This window comes from Odocoileus virginianus, chromosome 16 (genome assembly GCF_023699985.2).
Source record: "Odocoileus virginianus isolate 20LAN1187 ecotype Illinois chromosome 16, Ovbor_1.2, whole genome shotgun sequence".
In the NCBI taxonomy this organism is placed as follows: domain Eukaryota; kingdom Metazoa; phylum Chordata; class Mammalia; order Artiodactyla; family Cervidae; genus Odocoileus; species Odocoileus virginianus.
Genome location: NC_069689.1, coordinates 59966263 through 59979873, shown reverse-complemented (window position 1 = coordinate 59979873; position 13611 = coordinate 59966263). Strand labels below are relative to the sequence as shown.

At 51.2% G+C, this 13611-nt stretch overlaps 1 protein-coding gene across 2 annotated transcripts in view; it reads right to left on the bottom strand.

Moving 5' to 3' along the window:
• Nucleotides 1–7584: 7584 nt before the first annotated feature.
• Nucleotides 7585–13611, bottom strand: part of CRTC3 (CREB regulated transcription coactivator 3) — a 98772-nt gene continuing 92745 nt past the window's right edge. Inside the window, exons 12-15 of one of the 2 annotated variants that reach the window (XM_070478315.1) lie at nt 13391–13591; nt 13222–13302; nt 11543–11645; nt 7585–11088 (exon numbers count right to left, since the gene is read on the bottom strand). In XM_070478315.1, coding sequence (XP_070334416.1) covers nt 10883–11088; nt 11543–11645; nt 13222–13302; nt 13391–13591 — 591 coding nt within the window. In that variant the 3' untranslated portion in view covers nt 7585–10882. Of the gene's footprint in view, nt 11092–11542; nt 11646–13221; nt 13303–13390; nt 13592–13611 lie in introns of both variants that reach the window. The other variant, XM_070478314.1, reaches the window with a different exon arrangement.

Below are 13611 nucleotides of genomic sequence, written 5' to 3'. Positions count from 1 at the left end.
ATATTCACAGATGGTTCAGAGGCATCTCATTGGATTCCCTGAGCCTGGACTCACCAGGCCTTCTGTGAAATCTCCAGGAGGGACTTCCCTGTTGATCCAGTGATTGAAACTCTGCACTTCCACTGCAGGGGACACGGGTTCAATCCCTAGTCAGGGAACCAAGATCCCTCATGCCTCACGGCAAGGCCAAAACAAACAAACCCCTCAAAACCCTCTGGATGCCCTCTCCTTTCCATGTGTTCTTTTCCATTTTGCTCCATCCTTTCCCTTCTCCTTCTTTGCTCCTTTCAAAGTCCAATTCTCTCCCACCTCCTGCTCTCATCCATCCCTATCCGTCTCCACGCCTTTTCCGGTGTGTTCCAAAGAACATCAGCCACACAAGATGGTCCTGAAGAAAAGGACTCAGGGGTCAAAGAAGTTTGAGCAATGTCAACTACCAGGTCAACCTCTTGGAAGTGCGTTGGCCCTTGAGAGCACCTGAGAATGCCCTTAGTGAAGACGTCTTTCCAACGTGTTTAGGCAGCCAACACCCCAAGCCAGTAGGAGCATTGCTCTGTGCATTTGCCCCCCACCTTTTTACAAAATGTTAATTTATTTATTTGACTGCACTGGGTCTTAGTTGAGGCATGCAGGATCTTTAGTTGCAGCATGTGGGATCTAGTTCCCTGACCAGGGATGGAACCCGTGCCCCCAGCATTGAGAGTTCAGAGTCTTAGCCACTGGACCACCAGGGAAGCCCCACCTGTGCATCTCTTTGTCAACATTCTGCAGAACTAGGGCTTGCCAGGCTTTGCTGTGGGCAGCACTAGTTCTCAGGCCCCCTGGGTGAGGGCTGTCTGCAGCAGCTAGAGCTGTGTGCTGGTGTAACTGTGGACGCTCCCCAGAGCGGGCCCACAGAATTCTTTCTTCCGAAAGAACCTGCAGCCAGGAATGACACATTTCACCAGCTCCCACTGCTACCCGTGAATCTGAAAGAGAAGGCAGCGTCAGCAACAGGAGTCCAGATGGCAGACCAGCCCCCGGGTCTGGGGAAGACACAGTGCTACAGGATCCCCAGGCTTCTCTTTGGGGAGTTCAGCTGCACAAACTGTGAAATGAAGCAGTTCTCTGCTCCAGAGGACAGATGAGAAAGTCAGTGGGGCAGCACCCAGCCCGGGAGAACTGCTGAATGGCCAGGCTTCCCGATGGCAGAATAACGGCCATGCAGGGGCCTGGGGAAACTTCTTTCCAAGGCGCTGCCATTAACGTGGCTCAGGGTCAGTAACTCCGTGCTTACTCACTCCTGCTTCACTCACTCTCCCTCTCAGGCTTCAAAGTCCTGGGAGGGAGCATCCGATTGGCTGAGTGATAGAGCCAACATGTCAGGGGACCCTGTGTGCGCAGGCCTGGCTTCTGGGAGGGGAGGGCCCGGCAGCCTCCAGCCTGCATGGCTCATCTTGCAACCAATAAAGCGGGTCCCTGGCAGTGTGCCGGGCTTGTTGGAGTGAAACCAAAGCCCTGCAGAAAGCAGTTAAGGAAGATCCGATACTTATAAGGCCAAGTTATGAGCAGGTGAAGAAGAAGCATCATCTGAGGTTAGTCCAGGCAGCAGAGTGGTAAAGAATCTGCCTGCCTGCTATACTACTCAGGGAACTCAAACCAGCGCTCTGTGACAACCTGGGGGGATGGGATGGGGTGGGAGGTGGGAGGGAAGTTCAAGAGGGAGGGGACACATGTATACCTATGGTCCACTCATGTTGATGTATGGCATAAACCAACACAATATTGTAAAGCCATTATCCTTCCATTAAAAATAAACTAAAAAAGAAAAAAAAAAAGAATTTTCCTGTCCATGCAGGAGACACAAGAGAAGTGAGTTTGATCCCTGGGTTGGGAAAATTCTCTGGAGGAGGGCATGGCAACCCACTCCAGTATTCTTGCCTGGGAAATCCCATGGACAGAGGAGCCTGGAGGGCTACAGTCCATGGGGTCGCAAGGAGTCAGATACACTGAAAAAGCATCAGCACAAGAGGTTAGTCCTGAAGGTCCTTTGGAATAAAGAAAAAGCCAGTGTGACCCGGAGACGTGAGTTTGGCTGCTGTTGCCCTGGTCAGACTGGTCAGTGTCACTCACACCAGCTCCTTAGAGAGGAGGGTGGAGGCTCCACAGGAGCCCTCTGTGCATGAAGAAAACTAGTCAGTGCTCCTTTCAGAGTGCTTGATCTTCTCAACGAATCCTTCTGTTTCTGAGATCTAGCAATAAAAGACCCATTTAGTGAAAACAGTTAACAGTGAAAACAATATCTAACATTTAGGAAGTGTGTACCAGGGGCTGGCACAACCTTTCCATCCCTGTTTTATAAATAAGGAAACTGAACCACACAGAGGCCAGTTGCTTGCCCTGACTTCAGAGCCAGGAAGAGTGGAGGCAGATTTGAACCCAGGTCTCTAAAACTCCAGAGCCCACACCCTTGGCCCCCAAGCAGTACTGTGTCTAGATAGTCTTTTTTTTTTTGGTGCCATGCCACAGAGCATTGAGAATTTTAGTTCCTGGACCAGGAATCGAACCTTGGCTCCCTGCAGTGGAACCAGGGAGCCCTAACCACTGGACTGCCAGGGAAGTCCCTAGGTCTTATTGCTATGCACAAGCTGACCATACATCCCTGTTTGCCAAGCCATAATACAGATTTCACAAAGGCTTCACAGAGGAGGTGTCATTTGACCTAGGTCTTAAAGGAGAAGTTGGATTTTTCCAAGTGAATATGGGACAGGGCACTGCTGTCAAATGGATGAAATGTGTATGTATTGTGGGGGGGGGGGCGGTGGGGGGGTGGTTGTTAAGGTAGTGGTGATGGCCTGGAAACAGAGGACCCCTGAACCAGAAATCTGGCATGTTCTTTCTTTAAAAAATAAGAGACTTCCCCCGTAGTTCAGTGGTTAAGACTCCGTGCTCCCAAGGTAGAGGGCATAGGTTTGATCCCTGGTCCAGGAACTTATATCCTACATGATGCATGATGTGGCAAAAAAAAGAAATAAGACGATACCCTCTGGGATCCCTACCCCAGTCATTTCCTCCATTTCCAAATTCTAAGAATTCAACTTGTGTGCTCAGTCATGTCTAACTCTTTTGCGACCCCCATGGACTGTAGCCCTCCAGGCTCCTCTGTCCAAGGGATTTCCCAGAGCAGTGTGAGTATTCTGCTTGCCGTTTCCTTCTCCAGGGGATCTTCCCAACCCAGGGATCGAACCTGAGTTTCCTGCGTCACCTGCAGGCGGATTCATTACCGCTGAGCCAGCTGGGGACTATAAGCCACCAAATACAAGCTGAAGACTCAGTTTTCAGCCAGGAATCATACTGGAGAGTATTAGTGCTTGTCCCTACATTGGGGATTTATGTCAGTTTCACAGGGGATAATTCAGCCAATTTTAGAGCCCACCCACCCCTTTTTAGAACTGAGGTCTCCAACCTTTGCTCCCAGCAGCCAACCACCCTCTTGTCTGTGACTGCTGCCCAAACCCCTTCCTAAACAGATTTCTTAGGGACAAGTCAAGTCAGACAGGAGCGGAATCAAAATAAAGAACTCATGGGATTTCCCTGGCAGTCCAGGGGTTAAGACTCCGGGCTTCCACTGAAGGGGACACAGGTTCAGTACCTGGTTGGTTCTAAGTTCCCACATGCTACACTGTGTAGCTACAATAAAAAATGAAATAAAGAACTCAGGAGGGAGGGCTGGGAAACCCACTCTGAAAGGCCTGGCAGTGAGCAGGCGACCCAGGCACACACAGAATGGGGCCAAACAATGGTGGGAAGGATGGTTACAGGACAGGATGCAAGTAGCACAAACCTTGACAATGTGAAAATAAGAACTCACAACCTATGGGAGGGGGGAGGAGAGGGGAAGTGGGTGAGCTCATTTCCTCCACCCTCCAGCACTGTCAAGAGATGCCATCTACAGTTGAAACAGATTTAAAGGATGAATTCAGCTTCTGGGCATTTTTCTTCTCTTTTAATTATTTGCAGCTCGGCAATTTCTTTAGTTACATTCGGGCTTCTTCCTTTTCTTCTTCTTCTTATTTTTTTCCTTTCTGTGAAAGACTTTTTCCAAAAGAAGCATGTATTCTGTGAACACTTCTTGGTAGAAATTTCCAGGCACCTACCTGGTCTTTTCTCTGAATACGTGCGTAAGCAGATGTCTCCATCGACATTTCTGCGGCTGCTGCCTCCCGGACCACCTGAAAATTTGCTTTTTTGTGCTCTTCAGTGTTAACCTGAAATTCTTATAATGTGCGTGTACTATTATTATGAAAGCAAAGCCTTTTATTTAAAAAATTAAAAAACACTGCTGGAAAAGAGAAAAGCCGGCCCTCCGTTTGGGCTTGTGCTCCGTCCCCGCGCTCCAGGACCCTCCGGTCGGGGCTGCGTCCCCCGGGTTCCCGGGTGGGTGAGGGGCGCGGTTCAGGCCCTGAGGGTCCGACGGGTCGGGCCGCTTGCGGAGCTCCGCCCGCACATTCGAGCTTTGGGGGTCTGTGATGCCGCAGGTGGGGAAGCCCGGCCGTTTTGCAAGGTCTGGGCTCCCTGTGTCGACAGGTGACTCAGCGCCATCTGGGCCTCCTTCCTCACCCATAAACCCAAGAAGCCATCCTTGACCTGCTTCAGGGACGTGTGATGTGCAGGGTCTGAGCGGTCACTAGAGAAACTTATCCTCTGCCATCGTAGGATTACCTGCTAACCACACTGCCGTCTACCCGTCTAAAGGTGAAATTAGAGGAGAGGGTCAGGTGGCGCTAGGGGCCGTTTCTGGGTCCTGACAGCTACTCTTGTGTCTCAGCTCCATCTAGTGTCCACAGCGGGACACAGTCCCATATATATAACTGCCTTTTCCATACTTGCAAATAGTAAAGCTCATTTGGCAAACAGGACCTAAATAAAACCAACTTAAGACCATCCTCCCCATGGTAAGATTTGGTGTTTTAAAGCAAGCACTATACAGATTCAGTACTTCTAAAGATTTGTGAATCCTTTTTTTAAAAGGACAGTGTATCCGTGCAACAAATAATGTAATAATTGCCATTTATTGAGTGTTTATGATGTGCAGGGCATGATTTTAAGTGCTCTCACTATGAATTCATTACACAATGAACCCCTACAATGCTATAAAACTGGTGAGGGGGAGTACTTATTGTTTAATTTTAAGAACCCTGGGGAACAAAAACATGAAAGTAAAATCTGTCACTAATTTTTTTTTTCTTTTTACAAATCTCTTTATTTTGACCACGTCATGTGGCAAGTGAGATCTTAGTTCCCTGACCAGGGATTGAACCCGGGCACCCTGCATTGGGAGTTCAGAGTCCTAACGACTGGACCACCGGGGAAGTCTCTACTCTGCTAATTTCTGAGGGGAGGCAGAGGCTGCCTCGTGGGCCAGAGACGAGGTGGGAGCTGGATGAGAAGATGGTGTCAGGCTAAAGAGAGAGAGACTTGGGGCTGAGGCAGCCTTTCCGGACTCAGGCTGGATTTGAGGGGAGGAGGAAGGCTATGTGGGAGATAAAGGCTGTGATCTGAGAGGACAGGCAGAAGTCAGCAGTTCAAAACTATTTATTGAGCACCTACTACATGCCAGGCACTGGCGACAGAGAATTCAAGTAGAAGGCAAGGTCCCTGTCCTCACAGAGCAGAGAGTTGTATGGGGACGGCCAGTGTCAAGTGTGATGAGGAATGCTTGCCAGCGAACACAGAACTATGAAGGGCTGTGCGGCGGGCACATGGGTGGAGCGCAGGTGAGCCTGAGCTAACAGGCAGGCGATGGGAGGCTGGACGTCGGGGGCCATCAACTTGGAGGTGATGGCCTGGGGACAGTGGTTCTGAGAGAAGAGATGGTAGCGGACGATGTGCCCTCAGAGGACAAGAGGACTTACTGGAGCCAGAGAGAGGAGCTAGGGGAGGGAACGGGAGCAGCCACAGGGCTCACATGTCAGGGAAGGGCCACGGAGGAGAGGGACTGGACTGGCCAGGGGAGTTGAGACCGGAGCTGAGCATGAGCAACTCTTCGAGAGAGGTTGTGGTTGGCAGAGAAGTCCGAGCTGAGGAGAGCATTATTTCACGGTTGGTCTTTAGCAAGGAGGAGACTGTGGCACAGATGGTAAGGAATCCACGTGCAATACAGGAGACCCAGGTTCAAGCCCTGGGTCGGGAAGATCCCCTGGAGAAGGGAATGGCAACTCCAGTATCCTTGCCTGGAGAATCCCATGACGGAGGAGCCTGGTGGGCTACACTCTGTGGTGTTGCGAAGACTCAGACACGACTGAGGAACTAAACGCATAGACCGTCCTCGGGCTGAGGTAAAAAGCTGCTGGAGACGGTGAGGAGGCCTGGGGAGGATCAGGTGTCCTTGGAGGAAGCACAGGTAAATCACATGTGAAAAGCGAGAACTAGGTGAGGCAGAGAGGAGGGAGGACGGATAGGTACAGATTTAGGACAAGTTTTCCAGGAGAAAGGATGGCGTGGGGGCAGCTGGAATGCTGAGGGAGCTGCCCTCTGAAGGAAACCTGGAGTTTCCGGCTGTGAGGAGAGAAGGGCCCTGATGGGAGGAGAGGTCTGGGGGCAGAAGAGGGAGGGGGCTTAGGGGCAGTGTGTGGCTACTGAGAAACGCCAGGCTCAGAGCAGGAGGGCTGGTGAGGGTGTCCTGAAGGCCTCTGAAGAGGGGACAGGCAGACTGAGAGGAGGGACAAGGGACAGAAGTCCCGGTGGAGTCAGATAACAGGGTGCGTGAGGACCTGAGTAGAAATGGTGGCTCAGCAAGTCAGGGTCAGAGGTGGGATTTCTGAGTAAGATTTCAGAAGAGTCATCTTTATGACGAGCCTTGGGTGCGGCTGAGGAAGTGGGTCTCCGGGGGCAGCTGAGGCTGTTTGCTGTTGGAGAGGTCCACGCTCTGAACCCTGCTGGGACAGGGGGAGAGGGGCTGGGGGTAGAAAGCAGAACCCAAGTCCTTGGTGAAACGGGTTGTTGTTCAGTCACTCAGTTGTGTCTGACTTTTTGCAAACCCATGGACTGCAGCACGCCAGCCTTCCCTGTCCTTCACCATCTCCTGGAGTCTGCTCAAACTTGTGTCCATTGAGTCGGTGATGCCATCCAACCATCTCATCCTCTGTCACCCTTTTTCCCCCTCCCCTCAATCTTTCCCAACATCAGGGTCTTTTCCAATGAGTCAGCTCTTCATATCAGGTGGCCAAAGTATTGGAGCTTCAGCTTCAGCATCCGTCCTTCCAACGAATGTTCAGGGTTGATTTCCTTTAGGACTGAAAGAGCTAAAGACCAGTACCTGCGGCAGAGTGACTGGGCGGGGGAGGCATATCAGTGGCTTGAACCTCAGAAGAGGGAGCAGAATGCTGAGCCCCTACAACGATGCCTCTGTCCTGGGCACACATGTGCCCCTACTTCCTTCTGGACTTCTCTCAGGACTGGGCGCCACAGCGCGTATTAGGAGAAGCGGGCCAGTGCAGGCTCTGCTCAGCCATGGACCAGAAATCTCTGACTGCAGGCTGCACTAAGAAGGACTCGCCACCTGTTTATCTCACCAGAGCCCAAGGAAGACACTGGACGCACATACAACCTTATTGTGCTGCTTTTAATTACGAAAGATGTAAAACGATGCATTATAAAACTTGGAAGCTACTTTATACAAATTTCCAATCTTTAAATATTGTTTGACGAGGGGCGTGTGGACTAGGATACTGGTGGGAAGTCTGATTAGTTTTGCTGTAATGTTTCCATCACAAAGCCGTGGAAGAAACACGCTTGGGACCAGACCGTCCGTGCATGAATCAGAAGAGACGACAAGGGTCAGAGTAGAAAGTGTCTTCAACTATGCAAATGGACTGGGGTATACATTTCAGCTCAGGTAATATACAGTAGACTTAGGAGAAATGAGACAGGACAGTGGAGAATTCATGTTGATCTAGACATAACCAAGGTTCTCCTGACACCTTATGTCCTAAAAACCACAACCATACAGAAGGGGGAAGAAAAAACAGAAACACAGATAGGTTTTTAGTTTTATGCTGTTTAACTGCTAGTAAATGAGAGTAGTACAACCATCGATTTCTTGTGAAAAACTAAATATTGAAAAATAGTTTAATCTGAAGTCTGCAGCCATTTCAGATGCTGAGGACCAAAGACAGCAGTGAGGAGGTCAGGGCGACCCCTGTCCATGGGTGTCCTTGACATGGGTAAGCAAGGCAGGTTGTATAATGTCCAAAACCTTTTCACAGGAAGAGAGGGGATGGACGGACCTAAGGACAAACTGGATTCAGTGCTAAACCTTACTGTCATCATTACCCTCCCCCCAAACAAGTCACTTCTCCCAGGAGCCTCCATTTCCACAAGTCCTTGGTGAATGCCCAGGGGAGCATACTTGGTCCTGCAGGTCTCGGGGTCTCTGGCTGTATGGCTGGGCTGCTGTGCATACAGAGTTAGGACCCTGACACCAGTGATCACCATGGGTAAGGCACTGTGTAGAGAGCAGACTATCCTGGAATCTCCATTAAAAAAAAAAAAAAAAAAAAGAAACCTCTCATGACATCAGCACAACCCCTTGTCTGAAAGGCTAGTTCAGATCTCAGGGGGTTTCTGACACATGAGAGGCAGGCAGCATCTGGCTCTTTGAGCACGCTGGGGTGCTGTGTACAATGAAAGGCCATCTTCTTTCACAAAAAGTCGCTGAGATCTGGAAGTCTAACTGGGAATAAGGCTTCGAAGGGGAAGCCCACGGCCCCTTCCTGAGCCAGAGCTCAGGCAGGGAAGGCTCTGGTCTTTCTAATTCAAGAGGGGGGTGTTCAGAGCAAATGTGATGCAAGAAGACCAAGACCTGGGCTCCACACTGGAGACAGAGCGGTGCACCGTTTGGGTTACTTAAAAGATTGGAGGGAAGGCAGCCCCCTGGAGACAGAAGGAAACAGAAAGTCTGGGGAGGTCAACAGCCCAGGACCCTGTGACAGACTCTTTCCTGCCACCAGGGCCACGTGTCAGGTTCAGACCCACAGGGTGCCGCTTTGCTTCTTTAGGTGGGAGTAATCTGGGCCCTTTAGCAACATGCCTGGTGTCCCCTGGAAAGAAGCTGTCTGTCTGGCTCTAGCATCTTTATCACTCCTTCAGTGTGTCTGTCTACCCTATGCTGTCTTCCCAGGCCCGTGTGAGGCCCGTTTGCCCAGACTCCTCCCCTGATGGTTTTTAAGCCCACCCATCGGCGTTTCTGGTCAGGGGCTGGCATAGACTGAATCAGAGGAGGCAGGTGCTGGTGGAAATACAGTAATGCCATTTTGTGCTAAAGTACTGATGCCTAATGATAGTTCCATAAATTAGGCCTTCGTTTTTCTATACATTATTTCTTCAGCCTCAGAGGGTGAATCTCTTAATGCAATCGAGAGCAAAACACAGGTCTGAGGGAGAAGATGTTTGTGATGGCTGGGACCCCCGAGGTCCCAGTATGGGGGAGGCCCCAGCTTGCTGAGCCACCCTAAGGTATACTCACAAGACATTGCCCACCCACGTGCATAGCCTCGAGGAGGACAAGGTATGTGGCCTAACCGTGGACTTGGGTCACCTAGTGTTAAAAGCATCTTAAAGTGTGTGCTTCACTTAACCACAGGCATGAGTGTTAGAAAAGCTGAAGCTCTGAGAAGCTTTGGTGAGGAAGAGGGTCAGTGAAAGATTAGACTGCCTCCCAGCGAGGCAGATTCATTCATTCGTGCTTCATCTGCTCATTCACGCGTGTGTGCATTCGACGCCCAGGTCAGCAGCACCTGCTCAGAGCCAGGCACTTGCTGGGTGCAAGGGGTTTGGTGATGGGTAAGGCACAGTCTCTGCCCTCAATGAGCTTATGGTCTAGTGAGGTGACAGGAACACCCCCTTTCCACAGAGAACCAGCTTCCCTCTGCTGCTGCACAGTTGCTGGGGAGGGGTGGTGGTGCTGGTCCAGACCCCTGGCCGCTCCTCCTGGCCAGTCTGTTGACAGGGAGGTCTAGATGGTTTGGAGCTTGTCTCAAGGACATCGTGTGCCTGTAAGATACCTACACACAGCCCCCCTCTCTGTCTTCTGCAGCCACTGAGTAGAAGCCCTGTTCTCTTCAGGCTCATCCATTACCAGGGGATTTTGATTTTTTTTTTTCTTCAGTGACAGAATAAAATAAAATAGTCTTCCTTTTCCTCTCATCCAAAGGAAAAGGGGTACTGCAGCAGCAGAGAAGAGATTACAAACCAGGAGAAAACCAATTAGAATTCAGTTTGCTCAACTCAAGTCTGTTCTTGGACATGTGGCGGAAATCCTTCTTCATGTTTGGATGGAGGTCTCTCAGGGAGCCCTGGCCCTCTGCGCTGCCCTGGACATCCCATGGCTGCCTGGGGTGCTAAGTCGAGACAGTGGGACCACGGCAGGCATCGTGGGGCTTGGTACCGTTGCTGGAGGTGAGTCGGCTCCTGGAGGCCCGCAGCCCCAGACCGCCCCCCACTTCAGGTCCTTTCTTCAGTGTTGACTGAGATCAGTGGTTCTGAGCATTATACACGGCTACTGAGGCCTCTTGGTACACATTTTCTTTTACTCATTGACCAGCTAGATGGTCAATAAAAGATGTCACAGGTGTGGTGACAACCGAGTCATCAGAAGCGCCAAAGCAGCAGGCTTGCAGTGACAGGGCCTGTGCTGTGGGCCTGAGGGATGGCGCCCAGCTCTGTGGTTGAGAGAAGGCCACGGCGACTGAGATGGGACCTCATCTGAGAGCTGGGAGCCGAGGAATTGGGTTCCTTCGAGGTCAGAAGCCCGAGATAACTAACGCCCAGGGGTGGAGCTAGTTCCATTCCATTCTGTTTTAGCTGTTTCAGAAATAAGTCCTCCTGTCCCATTCTGATCACCTCACAGTCGGTCAGCTCGAAATGTCTCTTCTACAGAGGGGTCGAGCAGACCCATGCTGGAATCGCTTAACATGTTGAGTCCGTCCAGGCTCAGAGGTTCGATCTGGAGCTCTTCCTCCAGTGGGAACGGAGTGTCCACGCTTAGGTTGACCTCGGGCATGCCTGCCAGTGCACTGCTGAGGTCTTTGAACAGGCTGGTGCTTGAGTCTTCTGGAAAGAGCAGCAGGAGAGGAGAACAGTGCGGATTAGAAGGCGTGGGGGCCAGGTCACTCAGGACACGACTGGTGATGACCCCCTGCCATCTCGCCAACCAGGACAGTCATCACCCATGTCCCAACCACTCCCAGGCCCACAGTCCTGCTCTGGAATCTGTGTTCTTTGCAATCAGTTCCACAAGTCCCAGTTCTACAGGTTTCCTCCCTTTGAACAGTGGTCAGTCACTGGAAACTCAGCAGGTCGTAAAAAGGCTTGGGTCACCAGGCCCTTCCCCACTGCCTCACAGTCTCTGGGGCTGGACTCCCAATTCTCGACAAGGTAAAGCTGAGCTGCAGGGCTTTCATGTTTTGGCTTTATATAATGTCATGTTGTTTAAACTGTCTTATAGCGGTATCTGGAGAAACAGTGACGTGAAAGAAGCAGCTGGGAGGTGGCCCGCACTCACCTGTCAGGACGGTGTTTGGGAAATTCCCGCAGTTGGAATACAGGTTTGGTCTCAAATGAAAGGAGTCCTGTGGTTCTTGGGGACTTTGTTGCACCAGGGGCACCTGGAGGCACCAGAGGTCACTGTGTGAGGGATGGTCTCTGCCTCCCTGGGGAGGACTGTGCTGTGTGCCCCCCAAGCAAAACCAGCCATGGGAGCTGTCATACCCCTTCTCTGCTGTGACAGCCCACACAGAACATTCTGCTTGGGTAGCGGGGGGACTGCAATGGAGGAGGGGCCAGAGGGCTACACTGTGGGTGATGTGTCCCTGTTCGCACACTGCCTGGCGCTCTACGCCATCCTGGATAACGCCACTGGCTGTGGTTCCTGTGGGCCCACCAGTCACAGCCACCTCCCTCCTCAGAACACTGAGGCTTCTGGAAACTACCATGGGTGGGAACACTTCAAAGGCTCGGTCTATAACCAAGGAAGTGATGGGCTCTTTTCCTCTTTGCTTTCAAAAGAAATGAGACAGTAGACCCCTCTCCTTCTCTCACTCAGAGGGAGGAATGCAAGCAAGCCTCTCTCTGCAAAAAGCCTTGATGAGGATGGGTCAGAACTGGAGCCTATTTTAGGTGCCATTCCTGAAATCAATTTTTAAACCATTAAAAAATCTTTCAAAATAGGAGTTTCCATCACTTTTCAGAAAGACACTGACTCACCTAGACTCACATGGCTTCTCTAGAAAATCAGGCGGCAGAGACTATTGGTTCTCACCACTCCCTATGGCCTACACGGAAAACATCTGTCTTTATTTACTTTTACTGTTTTTGTTAAGTTCTGGAAAGTGCTCTTCCTTCTCTCTGTAATATATCCTGGAGCCCAAACCATAATTATCGAATACTATAAAATCTTAAAGGAAATCAACCCTGAATATTCACTGGAAGGACTGATGCTGAAGCTGAAACTCCAACACTTTGGCCACCTCATGCGAAGAGCCAACTCATTGGAAAATACCCTGATGCTGGGAAAGACTGAGGCAGAATGAGAAGGGGGTGACAGAGGATGAGATGGTTGAATGGCATCACCTACTCGATGGATATGAGTTTGAGTAAACTCCGGAAGATAGTAAAGAATAGGGAAGGCTAGCATGCTGCAGTCCATGGGGTTGCAAAGAGTCGGACACAACTTAGCAACTGAACAACAACATAAAATCTAGGGATATAGAAGATTGTCTGTGTTATTAGGGAGAAACTAAAAAGCAAAAGAAAATGGCTGCATGAAAGAACCTTCAGGAAGGACCCCTGCCTGGCCAGGATGGGCTCTCAGGAGGCCACACACAGCAACTCGGGCCAAGGCAAAGCGCTTGCCTGCTCCTTATCTCCTCATCATGATAGACCCATGGATTGCTCAGTTCCTTCCAGCATGAGCGTGTCTACAATTCTATGGCTAGAATGTCATCACAAGTCTTCCACCATGTGTTCCAAAAGGTCCTTCACTGATGCCTGACAATGAATTAAGGCAGCCGGCACCAGCATCTAGGGCTTGGGGCGATGCCAGGCTCCCCAGCTGCTGAGCGCACCTGAGGTCAGAGAACTACGGTACCAACTGAGACTGCTGGGTGTGGGTTTCCCCTGCGGAGCAGCCTGAAGGTGACAGTTCCTGCTCTGGGGACGAGGCAGGCCCGGGCACTCACTCACCTGCTGAGTAAGGGCTGGACCTGGCCTCATGGACTGCTGGTCAAAGCTTACATCTGGGAAGAAGCTGGTCAAAGATGAGCCCTTCAGGGAAGAAGGAAGGAACCATTTAGTTTGGAACACGGGGTGGCATGAGCATCCCCTCCTGCCTGGGGCTCTGGATGGGACTCACCTGTGCTGTGAGGAGCGGGAAGTCCGACTGGGGCAGCGATGAGGCCGCCTGGGGCTGCTGGGCAGGCAGCTCCTGGGCATGGGGCTGCTGCAGCAGAGGCTGGGGCAGGTCGTGGGCTGCAGGGTAAGGGGGTGGGGGGGACACTTGGGCTTGAGCTTCTGTGGGCAGGAATGAGAGTGGGCTTCGATCCGAGGACACCATCTGAAAAACAAAGCCACTAA